Genomic DNA, 23,649 nt, shown 5'->3' with positions numbered 1-23,649 from the left:
CAGTTCGTAAAAAGCGGTCTGATACATCGCGAAAAAACATGAACCGGTTAACTAGCTGTCTCATGTAGAGGTTCGACAGACTCAATCCTTCGTAGCGCACACGATGAAAGAGGTTGGTTCGCCGTGTGAGCTCCCACGTAAATCCCCAAATGAAAACGGCAAGAACTCTATGCAAATTTTGCACATTCACGCGTGAAGAATGAATTACTTGCATTACATACCAAAGTTTGCCTATTAAAAACAAATTACGCATCGTTGCTCTCCCAAAAATTGACCCGTAAAAGCACTTCAAGGGCCCCTAAACCACCCAGTGGTCGAAATTTAGTTGTGGTGTTGCAGTTGTGCACGAGTCTACAACGAACACGTAGCCGCCATAATTTTTCGTAATGGTGCCGTAATAGCGGAGTTAAACGCGTTTGATGATCGAAAAACGGCCCTCGGTCGTTTCGCTCTTTCCTTCGCTACTCTCCTCATCAGCTGGTCTCCCCTCCTCGCCGAGTGCTTCTCGAAAGGTCACGTGACACACGTCATCACGAACGCGCTTCTCAAAACACTGCCTACTTCCCGTTAAGGCACGTCTACGCTAGCGGCACATATACCGACGGCGAACCGGCCGCCAGTGCCGTAGAACTTCTGCCGCGCGAGAGGTGTCTAAAGTAGACGGCAGTTCGGCAGGCGCCCCGCCCGCTGCACAATCAATGGGCCAATCGACGACCGCGAAGCTGCGCGCCTCCGCCACCGGCAACGAAAACATCGGCTGCAGCTCAGCTGCAGTGCACGGCTATACCGCCGGGAGAGGACAGGCTCGGCTGTGCTCGCATCACAGCCGACCGCGCCGCTAATATCAGCGTATTTTTGTTTCCGTTGAAGCGATAGACCGCACGTACCTGCGCGGGCGAAGGTACGTTGCGCTGCCAGCGTTTTGACAGTCGTTGGCTGCAGTCATTCAGTGTGATCTATTCATGTTTGTTTGTGCGCGCTCACACCACGCTTGTTCATTCAGTTAGTAATAGTCGGGCCACATTTTCCAACGCACGCTACACATGCAATGCTGCCCAGATCGGCAGTGCAGCACTACAGGTGTGTCCCTTCGCACGCGCTGCCCACGGTAAGCGCTTCTCATCAACACCACCGTTTCACACGCGCCTTCTCGTGGTCATCGAGTCTCTCTTCATGTCGGTCTACTTACGCCGCAGCACACCTGCTTACTTAATCAGCTCATGTTTACTACAATTCATATTGCTACCAAGGCCGCTCACCTTACTTCGTATGACATTGCTGTGTTGCTATCGCATTCATTGCTTCGCCCTTAGGGCGAAACTGTGACACCTTTCTTCTTTGTGTACAGTTATTGCGAAGAGCGATAACAACGATGGAGAAACTATTGCGGCTTGTGAGCGTCGGTATTTCATTTCGAAGCGCCGTCTGTTTTAGCTTTGAAGGGAACCAGAAAAAGCCTAGCGACGGAGGAGGAAGAAGTTCTCCGAGGCGCTGGCCCTGTTATTTGCTGCTCGCCTTTTACTTCAGTTTTACTATTTGTTTACATTGTGCCTGGACTTCATTACTCAGAAATTGAGTGAGAAGAAATGTAGCGACCTACGAGCCCATTGGAACCAGGTACGAAGCCTTCACTACCTTCTCCGTCGGAGTGTCTCCAACCGCTACGGCGGTAGGCAGCCGAAAACGGCGGCACAAGCCCTATGACCACCAGCGTGTTTTCAGGCACATGAGACCAACGCAGGAGCGCGTCCAAGATTCTGCCAACGTGCATCATGCGAATGATATCATCAGGCCAGCACGGCTAGTCCTTGAACATCAAGGTGCTGAAGGCCCGCGTCTGGTGACCATGGTGGAACCCAGCGAAGGTGAGAGCAGGAAACCTCGTCTTGAGGAAATTCACAATCAAGATAACGACAATACTTCAAATTATGGCCTAAGCGATTATGAAGACATTGAGTGTGATGAAGCACCTTTCACATCTGTGACCTGCAAAAAGAAAAGAAGTGAAGGAATCCCAGTGGTATTCCGACCGTCAGAAGAAGGGCACAATTTTTGGCAAGTGAATCCAAATTGTGTTTCCTCAGAAATTGTGTCGGCGGCAAAGGAAAAAGTTCAGACGTTCCGAGTCAACGGAGACGGCAGTTTCTCAGTGACTGTTGCCTCAGTGGCATCAGCGAAAAACCTGCTTTTACTACAGGAAGTAGCAGGACTACAAGTTAAGCCCTACATACCGGCGTCGTACACTCGAAATGTTGGGAAGATTCATCACGTGCCCCTTCAATACACTGAAGGCTCGAGTTTTTGAAAGATTTTGGAGTAACATCAGTCCACCGCCAAGCAAGATACTATCGTCTGGAGGATGGTGCAGTTAAATCCCGTACTTTATACAGTGTAATCCTTCACTTCAGAGATGACAAGCCTATGCCTCAGAGAATCCACTTGGAGTTCACCAGCCACCCGGTGAAAGAGTACCTTGGTCCTGCGTTGAGGTGTTATAATTGTCAGAGGTTTGGACAACTGGAAGAAAACTGTCGCGGATCACGTCGATGTAAAATCTGCTCCGAGAACCATGAGCACACTGAATGCAAGTCTGTACGACAGCCTAAATGTGCAAATTGTGCGGGTAACCATACGGCTTCCTTCTCAGGATGTCCACAGAATAAGGCCGCATTCATGCTACGCAAACATGAACTAATTCATGGGAAGCAACCACGACACAAGGAGCCTCTTCCGAATCTTGATGCAGTAAGCTCAGCGAAAAATCTTCAGTTTACAGCAACTGAACAAAAATAAAAACAACCATCGTATGCGTCGGCATTAAAGCAACCAGCTGGGCAAGAGTCCCAGAGACAGCGGAGTCATCATTCCGCTGCCGCCACTGAAGACCACAGATCACAACAATATCAGTGACCTAAGCTAGGACAACCTCAGCGATCCTCTCAGAGCACCCCTCAGCGATCCTCTCAGAACACCCCTCAGAGATCACCGCAAACGGCGGCCGGAAGATCGACATTCCCGGATAACACCGCGTCACTCAGTGTTGGACAGATGATTCTACCTATGCTGTTTGCTGCAATTCGAGCAATTGTCACAGCTCTACCTCAGGCGAACAATCTTCCAGAGGTAAAGGCACTGTTGTCTATGGAGCCATTAATGAATCAACTCTGCACATCAGTGCTACCGGATGGCAAATAGTCGTTACGAAAATGTAATATTTCAGTGGAACGCCAATAGCCTTCAATCCAAATGTGCTGATTTTCGCAAGTTAGTTGCACAATACAGCTTCCCTGTATTGTGCATAGAAGAGGCTGGTGTACGTGATGATTTTCGTAATTCTAATTACATAAATATAAATCGTCTCGTCCATCGGGAAACAGTAGAACAATGCTCGGCGTTCGAAAAGATTTGCCCTCTCACCTCATTCAATTAAGCAGTTCGGATTTTCCTGAATAAGTTGCCTGCAAGGTATATCTCGCAAAGAATGTATAACAATAGTAAGCATATACCTGCAAGCATCGAGACGTATTACGACTGATGATTTGATTAATATTTTTAGCATCACAAGATCAAAAATGTTCATATCTGGTGACTATAACGCACACAAAGTAACATGGGGGAGTAACCTGGACTGTGATGCACGTGGGAATAGCGTTCAATGCGCCGCGGAAATATGCAATCTGTCAGTATTGAATGATGGATCTGTGACATTTATGCGTGGATATCGCTATGCCAGTTGTATAGACGGTAACACTATGCTCTAATGATCTTGTTACCTATACTGGGTGGACAACAGACGCAGAAACACGTGGAAGTGATCACTTCCCAATTCTTATATCACATCCACGGTTAAAAAGCACTGCCAAACGAAGATACGTGGATATAACAAATTGGCAGCTCTTTCGTCAGCACTTATCCAGTCGAGTGGATCGTGAAACTGACGTAGATACACTCACATCAGTTATACAAGAAACAATGAAATTGTGTACGAAACAAGTGCCCATTCCTGATGAATACACATCAGTTGATGGAGAATATGAAAACTTGAGAGCTATAAAGAGAAGAGCAGAAAGAGCTTACCGCCGCAGTGGAAATATAGAAGCGTATAGAAATTCGCAGCAAGCCACTCAGTCATGCGAAGACGACTACAAAAATTTGGGAAAAAACGATGGCGTGAATATTGCAATACGTTGTCTCCCCTGACGCCAGTTCCTCGAATATGGATGACTATTCGTGCATTAAGCGGCCCTGTTGTGCAAGCACAACCATTTCGTGCTCTCTCAATAGCCAAGGATACTTCAGAATTAGAGATTGCTGAAGAATTCTGCAAGATTATAACTAGAACAAGCGTTTCTATTACTTGTCCTGAGTTTCAATATTCAGTTAAAATGGCAAAACTAAAAAAAATTGCGTGTTTTCAGTCACAGCATGTACAATTAGACTATGAATTCTCTATGATTGAGCTAAAATGTGCACTTGCGTCTTGTAAGACAAAGACTGCTGCAGGTCCAGATTCCATTACATACGGTATGCTGCAAAACATGGGACCTTATGGTCGATTGGCACTTTTGGTGTTACTGAATGACTTGTGGAAAAAGGAGTATGCCCCTGACTCTTGGAAAACAGCACGTGTAATACCTATATTGAAACCTGGTAAAACTCCTCTATCTCTTGAGTATTTTCGTCCTATGAGCCTGATGACCTGTCTATGCAAGGTCATGTAGAAAATGATTGACACTAGGCTGCAATGATGGTGTGAGCAAACAGAAGTACTTCCAGATCACATGACAGGATTTCGAAGGCGGTGATGCACCATGGATGCAATTTTAGATATCGTCACCTATGTTGAACATGATAGAGCTAAGGGAAATGTCACAATAGCGTTTTTTAGACATTAAGCGAGCCTTCGACACAGTCAGTCATGCTCATATATTGTGTGGTCTGCTAGAACTGGGAGTCTCTGGAAGGACGCTACGGTGGATATCCAACTTCTTGAATGGCAGATCAATGTTTATTCAAACAAGCGAAGGAAAAAGTTCCTCTCATAATCTTATTCAAGGAGTCCCACAAGGCAGTGTCTTAAGCCCGTTTCTCTTTAATTGTGTAATGGTGGATTTACCACGGAGACGCACTACACTACACCTCTATACACCTGCACTACACTACACCTGCACTACACTACTCTATATATGCGGATGATGTTTGTATTTGGGCCTCTGGTACATGTGCTAGCCTTGTTCCATCAACTTTGCAGGAAGGTCTAAACAAGAAAGAGGAATGGAGCTGTCTTACAGTAAGACGGCTGTGCTACCCTTTACCAGAGGATGCCTAAAAGACTTTCAGCTGTGCCTTAAGAGGCAACGTTTAGACATCGTAAAACAACCCAAGTTTCGTGGGGTTATACTAGACAGACAACTTTCTTGGAATGCTCACATTAAAGCACCCGAAGAACAAATAAACTCAACAATAAATGTTCTTCGCCGCGTAGCAGGCACGACATGGGGAGGGTCGGTTTCTTCTCTACTGAAAGTACATAATGCACTTATCAGGCAAAAAATAGCTTATACTTCACCTGTTCGGCATGGAATCTCCCGTTCATCTGAAGAGCGACTTGAACGGTTAATAGCCAGGAGCCTTAGTGTATACTTAGGTGTTCCCCGAGCAACCTCAAGTTCCTTAGTAATTGCAGAGCCACGTCATCCTCTATTCCCAGTTATGAGGACGGTTGAAACCTGTCGACACTACTTTCGGGTTTCAGTGCAGCACAATAGGCACCCACTAGCAATTACACTTATTGAGAGAGACAGGGCGAACATCAATACTGTGATTCATGTGCAAAAAAATCTACTACCACACAACGAATTTTGGATCTCAGATATTTCCTACCCTCCATGGCGACTTGTCGCCCCAACAATTGAACTTTCGGTTGACGGAATTATTCGCAAACGAGACATGTTTATGCTAGCAGCCCAACAACTGGCGCTGTACCAGATATACTTTCGGTTTCCTGGATATATTCAAGCTTATACAGGCGGTTCTTGTCAAACAAATTCTTCTATAGCTGCCTTTGTCATTCCAGAATGGAACCGAATACAGACGTTTAAACTTTCTCACATGACATCATCAACTACAGCCGAACTTTTTGCTATATTATCTGTGTTACGATACATAAATTCAACGCAAAAAGGGAACCAATAGGTCATCCTTTATGACTCACAAGCAGCTTTGTCGTCACTTCGTGGTGGCATCAGCAATTCCCAAAACATGGCGTTAGTTTGTGAGACACTAAAGGAGCTCACAAAGGCAAGTGAAAAAAACTCGCACAATAATGTTCCAATGGATACCTGGCCACAGGAATATCCCTGGGAATGTTGCAGCAGACATGGCTGCTAGACAAGCGCATATTAATACCGGCACACACGGTCTCCCTCTAACGCAAGGAGAATTGCGGCACATACTAAGACAGATCTCTGTCCGTGGTTGCAAAGCGACATGGTTTGATCAGAACTCGAAATCTTCAGATTTATTTCACATTGACCCTGCACTTCAGTTCAAAATCCCGTCCACATTAAATACAACCAGGGCCTTTGAAACACTCATTCACCGTCTACGGCTCGGTACCGCATACACAAAACTTTTTCTACAAAAAATTTCGAGAGCTGATAGTCCGGAATGTACTTGTGGCGACGTGGATGAGGATGTGCAGCATCTTCTGTTAGAATGCCCGCGACACAATACACACAGACAACGTTTAGCACGTTATTTAGAGACATTAGACCGCGGGCCCTTCAGCGCCTCAGGAAGATATTAGGTCCTTGGCCAACACGTGGCCACAAAGACGAGCGTTAATGGCCCTCCAAAGATTTCTAGAAGCGAGCAATATACTCGGAAACTATTGAAAAGAGTTTATCTGTGACAAACTCACTCTATGGTCAGTTCGACACCTCGGTTCATGTAGTTTCCTTTGAATCAAATGCATGCTATCTTATGTGGCATGTGCCGTGATTTTAGTCTAATTACGTGACCGGACTTTTTGTTTACTTTAGTGGAGCTATGTGACTGAACTTTGTGTGCCCTTTTTCTGAGTGGACTTTCAGTTTTAGTGTGACATTAGTGTGCTTATGTGACTGGATTTTAGTGTTTAACTTAATGCGCCTTTGTGACTGAACTTTGTGTTGCTGTGTTTCTGAGTTGACTTTCAGTATTAGTGTGGTATTAGTGCACTTATGTGACTGGACTTTGTGTTATTGTGTATTGGAGTTGACATTTAATTTTAATGCGTGTAGGTTCATTCTTCTTTTTTTCATACCTCTATGTGAAAAGGAGTAGCCGGCACCAATTAAAGGCGTCAACATCTCCTAAATACCATATAATAAAAAAAGGCCTAGCGACGATATCGGCGCCGTCGAGCGATCAGCGGCGGCGAGGCTGCCGCACAAATGAGTCCCGGTCTCATCGTCTCTACGTACGGCAAGTAAATCTCGCCTGTTCGCGAGCAAAAACCGCTGTCGAACGGCGGCCCGCGAATGGCAAACGGCGTGCGACGAGTTAACGTGCCGGTAACGTGGACGTGGACTCGGCGCTTCTCGGCTACCCGCTGTTGCTGCGGTGCCAGCCCGTGTTATGCGAAGCGTACCGCTATAGACCCTGTGTTGCGCGCACGTTTGGAAAGGCCAACCCTGTCGCACTGTGTTCGCGCAGCTAATCAGACCGCTAAGCACGACTGTGTTGGAACGCGAGCGATTTGGCACTTGCGTTGCGGGCTGTAATTACCGATTCGCAAGGGCGCACAAACGAGCAACACGACGAGGAAGAGCAGAAAGCGCGCGTACCTGCTAGCAGACCAACCGGCACTTCTAGGTTCTTGTTCGACCAATGGACATCGTTTCCGCAGTTGACATCACCAAATTCCCCCTGCTGACATCGTGACGACCGCTGGGGATACCGGTAAGGCGAGGGGAGGAGGACGGCATTGTTTTTTTTTTATTGCGATAGCAATTATATGGACACTCAAAAGCAGATTTCTGCCGTCGCCGTCGCCGTCGCCGTGAGGTTCCGTATGACGTCAATCGAGATGAAATCGTCGCCGCGCGCCGCCGAACGCTGTATGTGCGAGTGAAAGGGCGCGAGGGACGCGCTCTTTCACGGCGAGTGAACGCACGGCGGAGAACAAACGCGCGTTCTGCGCCGTGCTTCCTTAAGGGCTGCAGAAGTAGGCGTCTCATTCCTCCTTTACAATCACCATATATGTAGAGCAAACGCGCCTTCTTTCGACGCGCGAGAGGCCGTGGGGGAGGGGGGAAGGGGGAGGGAAGGGAGGCGACGTTTAGCTGCGGCACCAAATGCCTATTTATATCAGAGGCTCCGGCAACAGTCACCAACGCCGCAGGCATTTTGAGCGAACGCGGGCAAAACGCCGAGACGGCGTCGACAACAGTTCTGCGCGTTGCCGGTGCTGCTGCATGTCCAAATTTATAGAGCTGATAAAGCTAATATCATTACTCCGTATAGCTCTCTACAAATTTGCTATCGCAATTGATGCTTCGCCTTTCAGGTGAAACTGCGACAACTTTTTTATTTTGGGGCGCTCCCGTGGCTCGTAGCGGTGCAGCGTTTGGCATCGTTGATCGTAACGGCATCCTGAACTCGATGCGCTTGTTTACTTCAAATGTTAAAAAAATATCTGAGGTGGTTTAGGGGGCCCTTTAAGGTTATCAGCCTTTTCGCGCACTTCGACAACTTTCCGCCGCCACAAGGGCTCATTGTCTTTGTAATTTTCCAACGGCACTCCCAAACAGGGTGCTGGAGTCGATACCCACCTGATATTGCAGAAAAAGTTTGGGGTCGTTCGTTGGCCAGTACCCATATCCAGTAGTGCGTCTCCAATATCAGTATCCAGTAACGGGTCTGCTACAACGCGTTGTCGGCATTGCAACGCGGTGTCGGTGTTGCAAGCTACGCTATGCAACGCGCAATGACGGCCGTAAGTCCGAGACGCGCGAAAAGAAATTATCATCATCACGAGTCATAAGATGAAAAGTTCGCGCGCACTTCCGAAAATGCTTGGCTACGATCACCCAGATTCGCTGTTTCAAGCGTTGCGCAGCCGAATGCAAGGTTAAGCGTTTTTTTATAGTTGAGCTTCTGTTCATAAACTGGTACAGGCTATGAAGACAGATTGGGGGAAAAAGTTGCTAATGGCATCTTGACGATGCGTAAGGGCCTTCCGACTGCAAATGAAAAGGCGCATGTCGGCAGCATTGTCCAAGCGCTGTCACCTGTCATTGTTGTACGGTGCCTACAAAAGAATGTATTGAATTCAAAATATTACAGACTGCACTTCCTGAGCTGTAGTGATATTATATAGGCGACATTACACAGCTGCACGTCCTCATTTATGCTCCAAATGACCAGCATAAAATCAAAACAAAATATACCGAAGGAAACACATGCACACAAAATCAAAACGAAGCGGACCAGGGAAAACAGTGATGCGCAAGTGGCCTAACGAAGGAGCAATACACTTGGGAAAACACGGACAGAGAACGAGAGAGGGCAGCGTGCCAGCTACCACGAGGTGGATCGCTGAGAGCCCTTTTGAAGCGAAATAGTCTGCTAATCCAAAGCCGTGACTTTAAATGGGCGAGCCTCAGTATAGATGTTCTCTCTTCCCGAGTTCAGCCGGACGCCCTAAACATGGTCTTCACTATCGCGTTGACACAGTGCATCGGCACTAACGAAAATTCCTCCCACGGACGCACACTGTCCATTCGCGACACCAAGCAAACTGGACTTCCACGACGCGATGCCTAGGTTATGAACAGACGCGGAAGGGTGAGCGATATATGAAAAGTCGCTCCACGCCAGGCCTAGTAAAAGAGCGAATTCATTGTAAAAGAAAACCTTGGTTCTTTATTAGTGAGGTCATTCAGGTGATTAGTTATGAAAGCGTGTCAGGGTGCCTTTAACGTGCACCTAGTGCGCGCGCGCGCACACACACACACACACACACACACACACACACACACACACACACACACACACACACACACACATTGCTAAGTAATCTACCATTGTGGAATGCCCTGGAGGGGACATATTAGTTGCCACTATTGCCAATATCACTCATCATCATTATCATCATCAGCAGCAGCCTATATTTATGTCCACTGCAGGACGAAGGCCTATCCCTGTGATCACCAATTACCCCTGTCTTGCGCTAGCTGATTCCAACTTGCGACTGCAAATTTTCGAACTTCATCACCCCACCTAGTTTTCTGCTGTCCTCGACTGCGCTTCCATATCTTGGTATCCATTCTGTAACTCTATTGGTCCACCGGTTATCCATCCTACGCATTACAAGGCCTGCCCAGGTCCATTTTTCCCGCTTAATGTCGACTAGAATGTCGGATATCTCTGTTTGTTCTCTGATTCACACCGCTTTCTTCCTGCCTCTTAACGTCAGGCCTAACATTTTTTTGTTCCATCGCTCTTTGTGCGGTCCTTAACTTGTTCTCGAGCTTCTTTGTTAACCTCCAAGTTTCTGCCCGGTATGTTAGCACCGGTATGTTAGCACGGGTATGTTAGCACCGGTAGAATGCAATGATTGTACACTTTCCTTTTCAACGACACTGGTAAGCTCCCAGTCAGGATATGGGATTGCCTGCCGTATGCACTCCAACCCAATTTTATTCTTCTGTAAATTTTTTTCTCATGATCAGGGTCCTCTGTGAGTAATTGACCTACATAAACGTACTCCTTTACCGACTCTATAGGTTGACTGGCAATCCTGTATTCTTGTTTCCTTGCCAGGCTATTGAACATTATCTTTGTCTTCTGCATATTAATCTTCAACCCCACTCTTACACTTTCTCGGTTAAGGTCCTCAATCGTTTGCTGTAATTCGTCCTCATTGTCGCTGAATAGGACAATGTCAACTGCAAACCGAAGGATGCTGAGATATTCGCCGTTGATTCTCACTCCTAAGCCTTCACAGTCTAAGAGCTTGAATACTTCTAAGCATGCAGTGAATAGCATTGAAGAGATTGTGTCTTCTTGCCTGACGTCTTTTTTGATAGGTATCTTTCTACTTTTCTTGTGGAGAACAAAGGTTGCTGTGCAATCCTTGTAGATATTTGCCAAGATATTCACGTATGCCTGCTGTACTCCTTGATTACGCAATGCCTCTATGACTGTTGGTATCTCTACTGAATCAAATGCTTTTTCATAATATGTGAAAGCCATATAGAGAGGTTGATTGTACTCTGCAGATTTATCAATTACCTGATTGATGAAATGAATATGATTCATCATAGAATATTCCGTCCTGAAGCCAGCCTGTTCTCTTGGTTGGCTGAAGTGAAATGTTGCCCCGATTCTATTGGAAATTATCTTGGTGAATGTTTTATACAATACTGAAATCATTAAATCATTATTCAATATCATTATCAAATTAGCCAATATTGTTAAATGACATCAATGAATCGATATGGTTCCGGGTACTTGGCCCGTATGTCAAAACGCGAAAATTCCAGTCCCATCTACATTAGGGGATCTGAAGGAATGTTCGCCACTCATACATCAAGTTTTCTTAGGCATTGACGCTTGTTCTATTCGGTCCTGAGCACCACTGGTAAGGTCTTGAACACCACTGGTAACCACAGGGTGCAGTGGTTCATACCCAAGCTTTCGCATGACGTCACTACATGCTCTCTCTACCTTGTCAATTATCTTTGCGGACAGCTTGCTTTTCCAGTAGTCAGTGATAGCAGTTGTGTTTCTTCTCGTGGAATATGGGTTTGTCATATCGTTTTTGGTTGCCACTGTGTGTTTTTGAAGGTACGAGACCACTGAACGCCCATACTTAAGTCCGAGGTGGGAGAAAAGCCGCGCAGCCTCTAGGTAAGGGTTGCCCGCTAAATCTTCAAAACGGACCGTGACAGTGTGACTGGACGAGAGCTTGTCAGTGAGATTTCTGAAGTCATCGATGTCTTTGCGCATGTGGCTGCAGAGAACTTCGGGGCTTCGACACTCTTCGCGGTTCGCACACCAGTCCAGTGCCATGCGCGAGGCGTAGATTCCGCGCGGATCTCGAACTAGGTGCACTACTCTTATGTTACGGGCGATGTCCGTGTTCCGCTTGATCCAAGTCGCTACCTGCGCACATTAAGAGAGTGGGCTTGAAAAACGCTTTCAAATGCATGTCATAATTTCTAAGGTATTATCGACAAGGGAACCTAGTCGGAGCACAGGGGAAAAGATCTGGAAGACTATGAAACGAACAAACAACACACACCAACAAAAAAAGAAGAAAAAAGAAACAGCTACCAGGATTGGACACTTAAGGAGCTGACATCTGACCAAATACATTTATACGGGGTTTCGTTGTTGCGGCCTAATCTATGACTTTGTGTCGACTGGTGCTTTGTTATTAGTCGAATTTCGATGACGATTAGATGTTTATGTCCTGATTGTCTAATTACACAGTTGTCTTGATATCGGTGTTGGCTGGTGAATCATGATTGTTGGGTGCCGACAGCAGTGAAACGCGTCCACAAGATTGCAGTGGCTTCCTTCCGCGAGGCTGACGTGTGCGTACGATGATGCTTTCCCAATGCAAGAAAGTTTATATATTCCTTAATAAACGATGCGGACTAAAACATGCTATATTGTCGCAAAATTGCCGTGAAAACTGAGCATGGGCTTGCGTCTTTTGGGGTAATAAGGATAACAGCACCGGTGAAGTATGATACGCTCGCCAGTGCCTTCTTGTGCATAGCACCTTTTTACCTACAAAAAAAATTATGGGGTTTTACGTGCCAAAACCACGATCTGATTATGAGGCACGGCGTAGTGGAGGACTCCGGAAATTTGGACCACCTGGGGTTCTTTAACGTGCACCTAAATCTAAGTACACGGGTGTTTTCGCATTTCGCCCCCATCGCAATGCGGCCGCCGTGGCCGCGATTCGATCCCGCAACCTCGGGCTCAGCAGCCCAACACCGACAACAATGTGGCGAACGTGGTTTAGGTCACGGATTCGGCACCCCGAAGAGGTGAGACGAAATTATCACCCATTTCTCGCGCATTTACCGCTACAATGCTACTGAATTTATTGGGCGTCTTCCGCTGTAACGGCTTGCATAATGTCTCTCGTATGATACTTATTTGTTTATGTACTTTCTTGCTGCAGAATGCCCTGGTTCTTGCTTTCTACGGTTTATTGCGATAGCAATTATATGGACACTCCAAGCGCATTTCTGCCGTATGCGTCGCGGTGTTCTGTATATAGTCCAAACACGATAACATCGTCGCCAGACGCCGTACGCTGCATGTGCGAGTGAAAGATTGCGAGGGTCAGCCGATGATCGCGGCTCAATCTCGTGCGCGCGAGGAAGGAAGGCGAGGCGGAAGTCCACCGCCTTCTTTCGCGCGCGAGGCACGGGGGACTCCCAGGGGCGGTCACGACGGAGAGAGTGGTGCGTTTTGCTCCAGCGGCTGCTGCTTACGGCGCTGCGGGCGGCGGCCGTATCTTGAAAGCAATCTGCGAGGTGGACAAACGGCGCGCCAGCGCGGGCCTCATCTTCAACAACGATGTAGACAAACGGCACCACGCCAAGTGCCGGCGGCTTCGTATGCGCGGTGCTTTCGGCATTTAGGTGGCGTTGAAGCGAGAGACAGCATGAAGATCAATTCACTCGCTGCTGACGCGCGCTTTCTCACTCCAGCGTTTTGACAGTGAGTTTTCGCAGTCATCGAGCGAGATGCGTTCATGTTTAGCAGTGCGCACGTGACACCGTGCTTTTTAATACAGTTAGTAAGCGAATGTTTGAAAGTTTATATGGCTGATAAACCGAATATCTTTATTTCGTAGAGCTGTCTACTAATTTGCTATAGTATCGATGTTTCGCATTTCAGGCGAAACTGCGACTTTGTTGGGTGACGGAATGCACTATTATTTTCCCGAGGTTAAAATAATTGCTGAAAATTGCAGTATACAATCAATGATTAGGTAGAAATATAAATAAATACATAAATAATAACCTCTTAAATAATTAATGAATGAATAACTTGCTTATAATTGACAAGCTAAAGTAAACATGCCGCGATGGCTTGGCGACTGTGGTGTGGCGCTGTTAAGCACAAGGTCGCGGGATTAAATCCCGGCCGTATTTCGATGGGGAAGAAATGCAAACGACTGTGTTATTTACCGCAGCATAACACGCAACAATGACTGATAAACTTCAAAGTAATATGCGAAACAGAAAAATGGTGCAAAACGTGGTTTATCTCCCTCAGCAGCAAAGAAAACGTAGCTCATTTCAATCAACCATCGCTCCTCGTATTCCACAGCATGCCGTACCATTACCGGTTCCCAAATATCTTCTTCACCATATAAATAGCTTGATAACCATGATCTAAGGTAGTCAACACGGGTAGTTAACATTACGATAGATGGTAACCACACCCTGCTTATTAACGCCGTAATTTGCGTCACACCAAGTCTGTTGTAAAAATACTTGCCTAAAGGGCCTCTAAACCACCTCCGATATTTTTAAACATTGCAAGTAAACACGCGCATCGAGGTCAGAATGCCCTCACGATCAACGATGCCAAATGTGACAGCGCTACGCGCCTCGGGCGCGCTACAAAAAAAAAAAAAAAAAAAAAAGAAAAACACAAGTCCCGGACTTCTCTCCGGGCCATTCTGGTATCCCCAACAGTCAGCGTGATGTCACCAGGGGCAGACGCTGTCGATTGGTCGAACGAGAACCTACGACTTCCAATTAGTCTGCTAGCCGGTAAGCGTGCTCCCTGCTCTTTTCGTCGTGTTGCTCACTTGTGCGCGCTTTCGAATCAGCAACTACGGCCCACAACGCAAGTGCCAAAATCGGTCACGTTCCATCACAGTAGCGCTCTGGTTAGCCATGTCAACAGAGTGCGACAGTGTTGGCCTTTCTAGACGTGCGAGCAACACAGGTTCCATAGCGGCACGCTTCGCATGAGCACTGCGGGTAGCCGAGATGCGCGGAATCGCGGCTAACGCCCGTTGTTATGATCGGCTTGGAACTCTGCATCTCAGTTGTGGAAAACCAAACCCGCGTACGTTCCCGTGTCGGGGCAATTATCTTCATCCCCAAGAAGCGGTTATGATCTTCCTAGAAACTGTACCTCTCAAATATGGGAAACAAGCCCGTGCGCTTTTCCCGTGACGAGATAATCCCCTTCATCCCCGAGAAAGCGTCCCACCTCTACGACCTGAGCAGACGCGAAGGCGAGCCACCAAAGGAGAGGACCCGAGGGGGATGCGGTCGTCAACTGGACAACCCGACAGAGGACTGAAACGTCCACAAGTTCACCGAAGGAGACATCAGCTACCACAAGACCACGAGGGGTTATTTAAGGCCGTCCTAGCCCCCGTGTTAGACAGAACCGCTCGAGACTCGGGTAGAGTAAAAACCATGTATCAATGAAGTGTAATACAGTCTTTTCTATTTTTTTTCATCATCACGATGCCCCCCTTCATCGTCGTCTCCTGATTCCTGCGGTGACGACCCCCCTCACCCGGTCGAGATCATATCAGCTGGTTGGCAGCAATGGGATACTCCACCCTTCGTCCTGGCTTCAACAGAATGGTGAGAGCTTTACTTTCTTTGAGAATTTGCCAGGTTTTAGCTGTCGTGTTTTCTAAAACGGTGAATTAGTTTCTGTACGTGCAGGCTTCTGTTCGTGCAGAAGCCTGCACTGTACGTGCAGCAGAAGCCTGCTTCTGTACGTGCAGCTTCCTCACATCGCAACAGAGTAAGAAAGTCCTCGTTCGGGATTGACCATAGATTTCAGCAAACGGAGACAGCCAGAGATCTTATTAATTTGTGAAGAGCTGGGAATGGAGGTCGGGAAAAGTCAGTGAAAGCCGCAGCTTATTGAGGCGATTGAGAAGTTCGGGGCTCCTGAGGGCTAAATTTCAGAAGCATGGGAAGAGATAGAGAAACGAGCTGAGAAAGCTGAACAAAAAGCTGCAGAGGAAAGGCGAAGAGCTGAGAAAGCTGAACAAAGTGCTGCAGAAGAAAGGCAGAGAGCTGATCAAAAGGAAGGTGCAGAAAAAAGGGACCGAGAGGAACAGAGAGCTCACGAACTAAAAGAACTAGACGTGCAGCGGGATCTGGCCAGGCAATCAGCAAGTAACCTCTCAATAGATGAAAGACGTTCAGGTTAAGTAGGTGTGAAGATAAGGGATCTCATGCCGTCGTACAAGATGAACGATGACATGGGTTTGTTTCTCGTTACTTTTGAACGAACCTGCGAGAGAAACGGGTTGGCACTAGAGAGTTGGCCGCAACAGATTGTGACCGTTCTTCCTGGCGAAGCAATCGAAATAATTACAAGGCTAACGAAGGACGAGTCAGAGGATTAGCAGAAAGTAAAAGCTGCGTTGCTAAGGAAATATCGGCTCTCAGCGGAGGCTTCCCGCCGCCGTTTTCGGGAGGCAGCTAGGACACCGGGCGAGTCTTTTCAAGGTTTCACTTATAAATTGAAAGCCAATTTAATTGAGTGCCTAAAAGGGGAAGACGCGTTCGGTTGTCACGACAAGGTTGTGGAGCTAATCTGCAAGGAGCAGTTCTATGGGTCTTTGAGCGAAGAGATGCGCCTTTGGATTCCAGATAGGCCGGGCGAAAAGGGCTTGGAATGGGCTGCAGTGCTAGCAGATGAATTCGCCTCGTGTCGCGAATCCGAGAAAACACGCGTCAGGGCATTCACTAAATTCAGCAAAGAAGAGAACAAGCGCCCCTTTCACAACGAGAAAGCTGGAGGTGGGACCAATGACGCGCCGACCGATAATTCCGTAGAGAAGAAAACCACAGTGAAAGACGAAAGAAAAACAGAAAAAAAGCGTTTGAGGCTAGAAAACCGGTCATCTGTTTCTATTGCCAGGAGCCTCGACACCTTGCGATCCGCTGTAGAAAGCCTAGGATTGTTTTTTCTTTCGTGAATGACGACGACAACTTGGCGCTCTTAGAACCCTACCTTCGTGACCTCGCAGTGAACGGAACGCCATGAAGGGTACTTAGGGACTCGGCTGCGACAATGGACATCATCTACCCTGCGTATGTGCAACCTGAGGATTTCACCGGGGAACATGCGTGGATCCGGCAGGTAGTTGAGGAGAATAGTGTTTGTTTGCCCATAGCCAGCGTAAAGATCGAAGGGCCGTTCGGAATATTGCTGACTGAAGAAGCAGTATCGAAAAATTTGTCCTAACAATACCCCTACTTATTTTCAAATCACTCGGAGATGCTTAAAGAAGAAGAGCCTGAGTTGTGGCGACCATGCGGTCCAAGCTCTCCCGCGTCCCCAGGCTCAGGAGATCGCGGCGGAGATAAGGCACGGCAATGAAGAAAGGGAAAGGCTTCATGACGTAAGCAGTCAGGAAGCACAACACATAGCTACTGAAAGCGGGGGAAAAGGTGCTAGCGAGGAGGCATCCGGCTCAGTGGGCATACCGCAGCAAGGGCTAGCAGAGGAATAAGAAACTAATTTGGTGCTGCCACATTCTAAAGGATCTTTATGCCTTCTGAATGTTGTTTAAGAAGGAATTGCGGCAGAAGAAGGGAACGATTACGCCACGGGAGTAGAAACAGTGGCTCCTCCGAAGGACGTTCTTTGCGGAGACAAGGTTTGTTTTAGCAGCCCTAAAAAGGTCGAGGAGGCGCTGAAAAACTGCCTTGTACCTCCGCATTTGAGCGACGTTCTGGAATCGTCCAAAGAAGAGGAGACTGACATGACGGCCAAACACGGCAGAAACCGGACGATCGGGGATATCAGAGGCACATTCGGTGACCACCTGGCGAGGCAAAATTTTTCAGACTGGCGCAAACAAGCGAAGTATTTAGCGTAGTGCAAATTCGAGAAAGACGCCACACCGCAGCCCGTAAGCGAAGGGAACAGGCCATCATGCACAACTTCGAAGGGCTCGTTATGGTGGTTGAGAAAACGGAGATGTCGCTAAAGGCGGATGACAGCAGAACAGGACGCGTCTGCGCGAGTAGGAATGCGGCTGAAAGGGTCAACTTGGCTGAGGTGCGCGCGAACACTGGGCCAGTCAAACAGTCAATGAGGGGGAATGCGCCGCGAGAGAGAGGACAAAGGAAGAATGGCGATTCTTCTCGCGTTTATGGCCTCCCTCTCCGAGACGAGAAAGAAAGCTGCGGCCACACGAATTGACCCTTTTCGCGGCGATGCCGTGGACGATGCTATGTTTGATCACGCGGTGACGCGTCCATTGCTTGCCTCAACTGCCTCCGCTGCCTCGTTGTTTACAATGGAAGTGTATGACGCCGGCGCGCCTTAGAAAACCTCTGTTTTCGGAGATATCGTAGACGGTGACTAGGTGGACGACACGAAGCTTTGATCACAGCTTCAGAGAACATGCAAAAGCGCTTTCGGAGCTGATTAAGCTATGTCCAAACGGCGCAAGCAGCGTACATGGTGCTTGTTCTAAAAGCGGGCTAAATATGCATTCCAACCTATCCAATTCTTTCCGATTAGGAATTCAGTCATGATTAGTGTGTTTTGCTCTTTGTTTTATATTCGGCAAATATTTTGAAGCAGCGGCTTGTCAGTTTCTGACTCAGTGAAGTTCCTCGGTGTGGCCACTATCTGATTATTTTCTGCCTAATCACTGTGCTCAGTTCCGATAGATTCGTTCTTGCTGCGCACAAGGCTTGAAACGTAGCTCTTTTGTACATTGCAATACCTTGTAGCAAATATATATTACAGCTAGAAACTCGCTTACTCTTGTGGACCGTCACGAAGCATTCAGCTTCGACCATTCATGTGCCATAGGTGTAGTCCGTCATTTATTGTGCGTATACAGAGCGCATATATTCAAGTGAGCGCCCATTCACTTATTCTTGATACGTCGGCGATAGAGTGGGCGTAAGTTTTCCTGCCATTTGGGACAGATGTGTATAGATAATGTGCGCGAAATTTATACTATGACAGGAAGCGGCGCTACTCCCTTTGTCATTGTTTAACGAGTGGTATTCACTCTTGCCGACGTTCTGGGGATCAAGCCGTTTTTTTAAAGGCTGGCGGATGAGCAAATTTCTGTATCCTCGAGGAAAGCCGTACATCACGATTCGAAGTGCCGGTAACACGTTCGGACAGTTGCAGCAGCGGTCCGCGAACTTGGCCACACAGATCCATTCTATTGCTTAACATGCCCGTCACTATTTTTGCCGCCAACTACTGCACACGGCTTCAATCCACATGATTCAATCTAGCATGATTGGAGCACAGTGTGTTAGCGAAAACTCAGTTGCATTTCCGACAGCTTATCGCACAGAAGCAAGGTAGAAGTGGTAATGGTTTCGTATTCGTGCGCTGGTCGCTGAGGAGAGGCATGGCGCGCTGCCGTGAGCGCCATCTCGTTTCTTTAAAACAAACTGCTCCGCGAAAGGGGTCAATTGACAGGTTACGGGAGGGGGCAGTGTATGTCTGACGCCCTTAGTTGCCCGTGGCGAGGCCCAATGACTTTCAGGTTGCGACCTAGTCGAGTGCGCATTAAGAGGTAGTAATTGTCGAATTGGGCGCCTCCATAAGGTTCTCGTTTGTAAATTTGTAAATAGAGCACGTTGCATTTTTTCTTTTGTTAGTTATTAATATGTTATTTCTTTTAATTCAAAGGTTCCGCGTTAATCTCGGTGTTTCGTTGTAATGGTTGATTATGCGAGCCAGTTACGCGAATAAAACTGCGAAGCAGGTTTTGCGACGGTGGTGGCTCGTGAACGCGCTGATTTTGTAGATGGGCATTGACATAGGAGGTTTGTAGAAACAGACCATTTTGGGTAATTCAAGACTTACCGAGCAGGTGTGTTTATCGGCTACCATTGTATAATTTTGATTTGCTGAAGTGCGTTCGGAGAAGCAATTTTTTTCACGGTCTTGCGCGCAGATAGAGTATGGCTTTTTGTTTTCTTGCTTTAAATGCCACTTTATGAATCAGCTTAATTAGGAGTTGAAGGGGTCATCAGAGCGCAGTGCATTTTGCATTAGAAGCGCTGGTACTGGCAGCTAGCATTGACGAAACGAGTAACTCACTGCGCAGCATTTATCCCTTTGATCATTTTTCATGTGCTCTCAGTTTCTCAATAAACGTGACTTTCTCGGGCAAGAGAAACAAAAACGTTAGGCATTAGGTTGGTTAACAAAAACGCAGTCTAGTTTTCTCCTTGTGTTCTCAGGAATCTCGAACGAGGGCTGCAGGTATAATTCTGTTAAGGTTTTATGTGAAGAACGTGTGAACCTGGCAGTTCTCATGGTTAGTTGGGTGCTTTCTGTTTCTTGTGCCTTGGGCTTGGCGTGGTCTATTTCCAGAAGGTGTCACCTGGCCTGCCTTGGAACGAACGGTGAAACGAAGCAGAGGCACGGGGTCTGCCGGTCTCTTCGAGGTGCTTGGCTGCTGCAACCCCTTCGAGACCTCCTGTGGCGGCGGACGGGCTGTTATGATCTGCTTGGAAGTCTGCATCTCATTTGTGGGAAAGCAAACCCGCGCACGTTCCCGTGTCGGGGCAATTATTTTCATCCCCAAGAGGCGGTTATGATCTTCCTGGAAACTGTACCTCTCAAATGTGGGAAACAAGCCCGAGCGCTTTTCTCGTGACGAGATAATCCCCTTCATCCCCGACAAAGCGTCACACCTCTACGACCTGAGCTGACGCAAAGGCGAGCTACCAAAGGAGAGGACCCGAGGGGGAAGAGGTCGTAAACTTGACAACCCGACAGAGGACTGACTCCTCCACAAGTTCCTCGAAGGAGACATTGGCTACCACAAGACCACGAGGTGTTATTTAAGGCCTTCCTGGCGCCCGTGTTAGAACCGCTCGAGACTCGGATAGAGTCAAAACCATGTACCAATGAAGTGAATGCACTCTTTTCTATTTTTTTCATCATCACGATGCCCGCCTTCATCGCCGTCTCCTGATTCTTGCGGTGACAACCCACCTCACCCGGCCAAGATTGTATCACCGTCCACGTTACCGGCACGGTAACTCGCCGCACGCCGTTTGCCGCTCGCGGGCCGCCGTTCGACGGCGGTTTTGCTCGCGAACGGCGACATCTCCTTCCCGTAGAGAGAATGGCACCGGGACCCATTTGTGCGGCAGCCGTAAAGCGAAGTGGCCAATCAGCGACCGAGTAGCGCACTCTGACACCGCCGGCAGCCTCACCGCTGCTGATCTCTTCTCGACGGCGCCGATATCGTCGCTAGGCCTTCACCGGTTCACTACAAAGCTAAAGCGGACGGCGCTTCGGAAGGAATCACCGACGCTCACAAGCCGCTGCTGTGTTTTCTTACCGTTGTTGTCTTTCTTCGCAATAATTATACACAAAGAAGAAAATACGCTGATATTCGCGGCGCCGTCGGCTGCGATGCGAGCACAGCCGAGCCGGTCGTCTGCCGTCGGTAGCCGAACCACTGCAGCTGAGCTCGACAAGTATCGGAGCTCGTGGATATCGTTGTTCATAGGATGCACAATTTACGCATCACTTTATCTAGCGGACGCTATTTTGGCTGGAACAGAAGCTGCAGCCGATGTTTGCGTCGGCAGTGGCGGAGGCGCAGCTTCGGGGTCTTCGATTGGCCCGTTGGTTGTACGGTGGGCGGTGCGCCGGTCGAACTGCCGTCTTCTTTGGACACCTCTCGCGCGGCAGATGTTCTACGGCACTAGAGGCCGGTTCGCCGTCGCTATATTTGCCGTTAGTGTGACCGCAGGTGCTAACGTGGACGTACCTTAACCGGAAGTGGACAATATTTTGAGACGCGCGTTGGCGAGGACGTTTGTCACGTGACATTTGGAGGATCACTCGGCGAGGAGGAGAGACCAGCTGACGAACAGAGAGTAGCGTAGGAAAGAGCGAAACGAGCGAGGGCCGTGTTTCGATCATCAAATGCGTATAAATCCGCTATTACGGCACCATTTCGAAAAGTTCTTGCGGCTATGTGTTCGTTGCAGACTCGTGCACAAGTGCAACGCCACAACTATATTTCGACCTCTGGGGGGTTTAGGGGCCCTTTAACAAACACTCGTATGACCGAAGCTAAAGTACGCCTGCATGATTTGGGATCCCCACCTGATTAACTTTTCAAACATGTTGTTATCAATCCCAAATCACTTTGCGAAGTTCATTTATTGCGATTTTAAATTGTATCACTCGTCGAATACCCACGCCATCCCGTCCACTGACTATCGCTCCCTAAGGTCACCAAGAAGGCCTATTCCTGCATATACCCATAATTCAGTGCATCTGCTATAATTTTTTGTCCAGACGAAAAAGATTCGAACAACTTGCCAGACAATGCTGTGAGCAACCTCGCCTCTGATAAATTTAATGTGGTGCTGACGGACAGTATTAAATATAGTTCAGCCTCACTTGTTCTTTCAAGGTTGTAGCGTGGTACATTGAAATCTTCATATTTATATATCAAAAGAACTAACTTCTGTTAGTTTGTGCACTACAACTTGTACTTGTATGTTTTCGCCGATGCCGCCTATTAGGCGTGTCGAATTCTAATTTTTCAACTTTTTTCACACTTGGACACACTTTTTCGTATTGCGCTACTTCTGAAAGATGTCGATGATTGCATTTTTTTCTATATGGTTTCGTATTTCCGGCATGTTTGAATTTATTGTTATTCATACTTATTCGTCCATTTTTCTGTTTGCTGTTCGTTTCTTACCCGTTGATGACTTGTTTCTATGTGCGCTTTGAGTGCACGTGAGTATATTTGAGGTGCTTAAAATAAATAAACGACGATCCTCTGTTGCTCTCTCTGAGATCGTAATAGGTTACGTTGGCCTGCTGCCCTACCTGAGCCATGTGGAGCCTGGTGAACTTGAAAACTTGCGTTTCAGCTCGAGAACACAGCGCCGCCACGTGACTTGGAGACGTGCACGACGGTCCGGTTCCACAAGCCTTGACTAAAAACGAGTTGTGCACGTAGTACTCTCGGCTCTCCAGCCAGGCGGTGTAGAGTGGCACGTTCTGCATTCGGCACCGGACGAGCTCGTCGAGAAGTTGGAAAGCGTGCCGCTCCCTGCCTGGACGAATGCGGTCATCTATGGAGAAGATGTGCAGCGGCTCGAAGTGGAAGAACGTCCTGGGTCCCGATGACAGGAGCTCGCCAACAAGCGAAGACCCGGACCTGTAGTACGCGATGACCAGCACCACGTCAACGTTGGCGAGCGGGACGACGTGAAGCTTGTTAAGGGCTTTTTTGAAGGCCACTGGCAGTGCACCTTCTAACGAAGTGTCCATCATTTCATCTTGCGATAATTTCGTAGCTGCTGGAGTGTGGGACCGGGCGTCGCTCGTATTTTCAGGATGCATTGGAGACTTGTCCTTCAGCCCTGTTAACGAGATAAGTATGAACTTCCAGCAGTGGTTAGTCTTTTTTAATTAGGAACTGTCTGCAGGAAAAACTTATGGGCCTAATGTTAAATAACTGTTTGACACATATTTAGTAAAAATTATGTGCTTCTCTCATCGATATCGTTTCATAGTTGCTAGCTACTCTTGGAGTCATGTTTCAATGTCTGGCGATCATGTCATCCCTCGTTTTATAAATTTATTTCATAGCTTCCACGTTTAAAT

General features: G+C 47.7%; 1 protein-coding gene across 1 annotated transcript; it reads right to left on the bottom strand.

Annotated features, from left to right (window-relative positions):
* Nucleotides 1-1,973: 1,973 nt before the first annotated feature.
* Nucleotides 1,974-23,313, bottom strand: LOC119463609 (carbohydrate sulfotransferase 5). Its single transcript, XM_037724437.2, has 3 exons — nt 22,867-23,313; nt 11,861-12,153; nt 1,974-1,986 (listed from the first exon to the last, which is right to left on the bottom strand). The coding sequence occupies exons 1-3, from the start codon at nt 23,311-23,313 to the stop codon at nt 1,974-1,976; spliced, it is 753 nt and encodes a 250-aa protein (XP_037580365.2).
* Between the last annotated feature and the right edge of the window lie 336 nt (nt 23,314-23,649).

Source organism: Dermacentor silvarum, chromosome 9 (assembly GCF_013339745.2).
Source record: "Dermacentor silvarum isolate Dsil-2018 chromosome 9, BIME_Dsil_1.4, whole genome shotgun sequence".
Taxonomy (NCBI): Eukaryota; Metazoa; Arthropoda; class Arachnida; order Ixodida; family Ixodidae; genus Dermacentor; species Dermacentor silvarum.
Note: the sequence above shows the minus strand (reverse complement) of the source record. Positions and strands in the feature narration are given on the sequence as shown.

Coding starts and splice junctions, on each gene's coding strand:
- LOC119463609 (XM_037724437.2), bottom strand. CDS start 23,313: ATGGACACTTCGTTAGAAGGTGCACTGCCAGTGGCCTTCAAAAAAGCC. Junction 12,154..22,866: donor CCAGGCTCCACATGGCTCAG/GTAGGGCAGCAG, acceptor TAATGTGCGCAG/GTAGCGACTTGGATCAAGCG.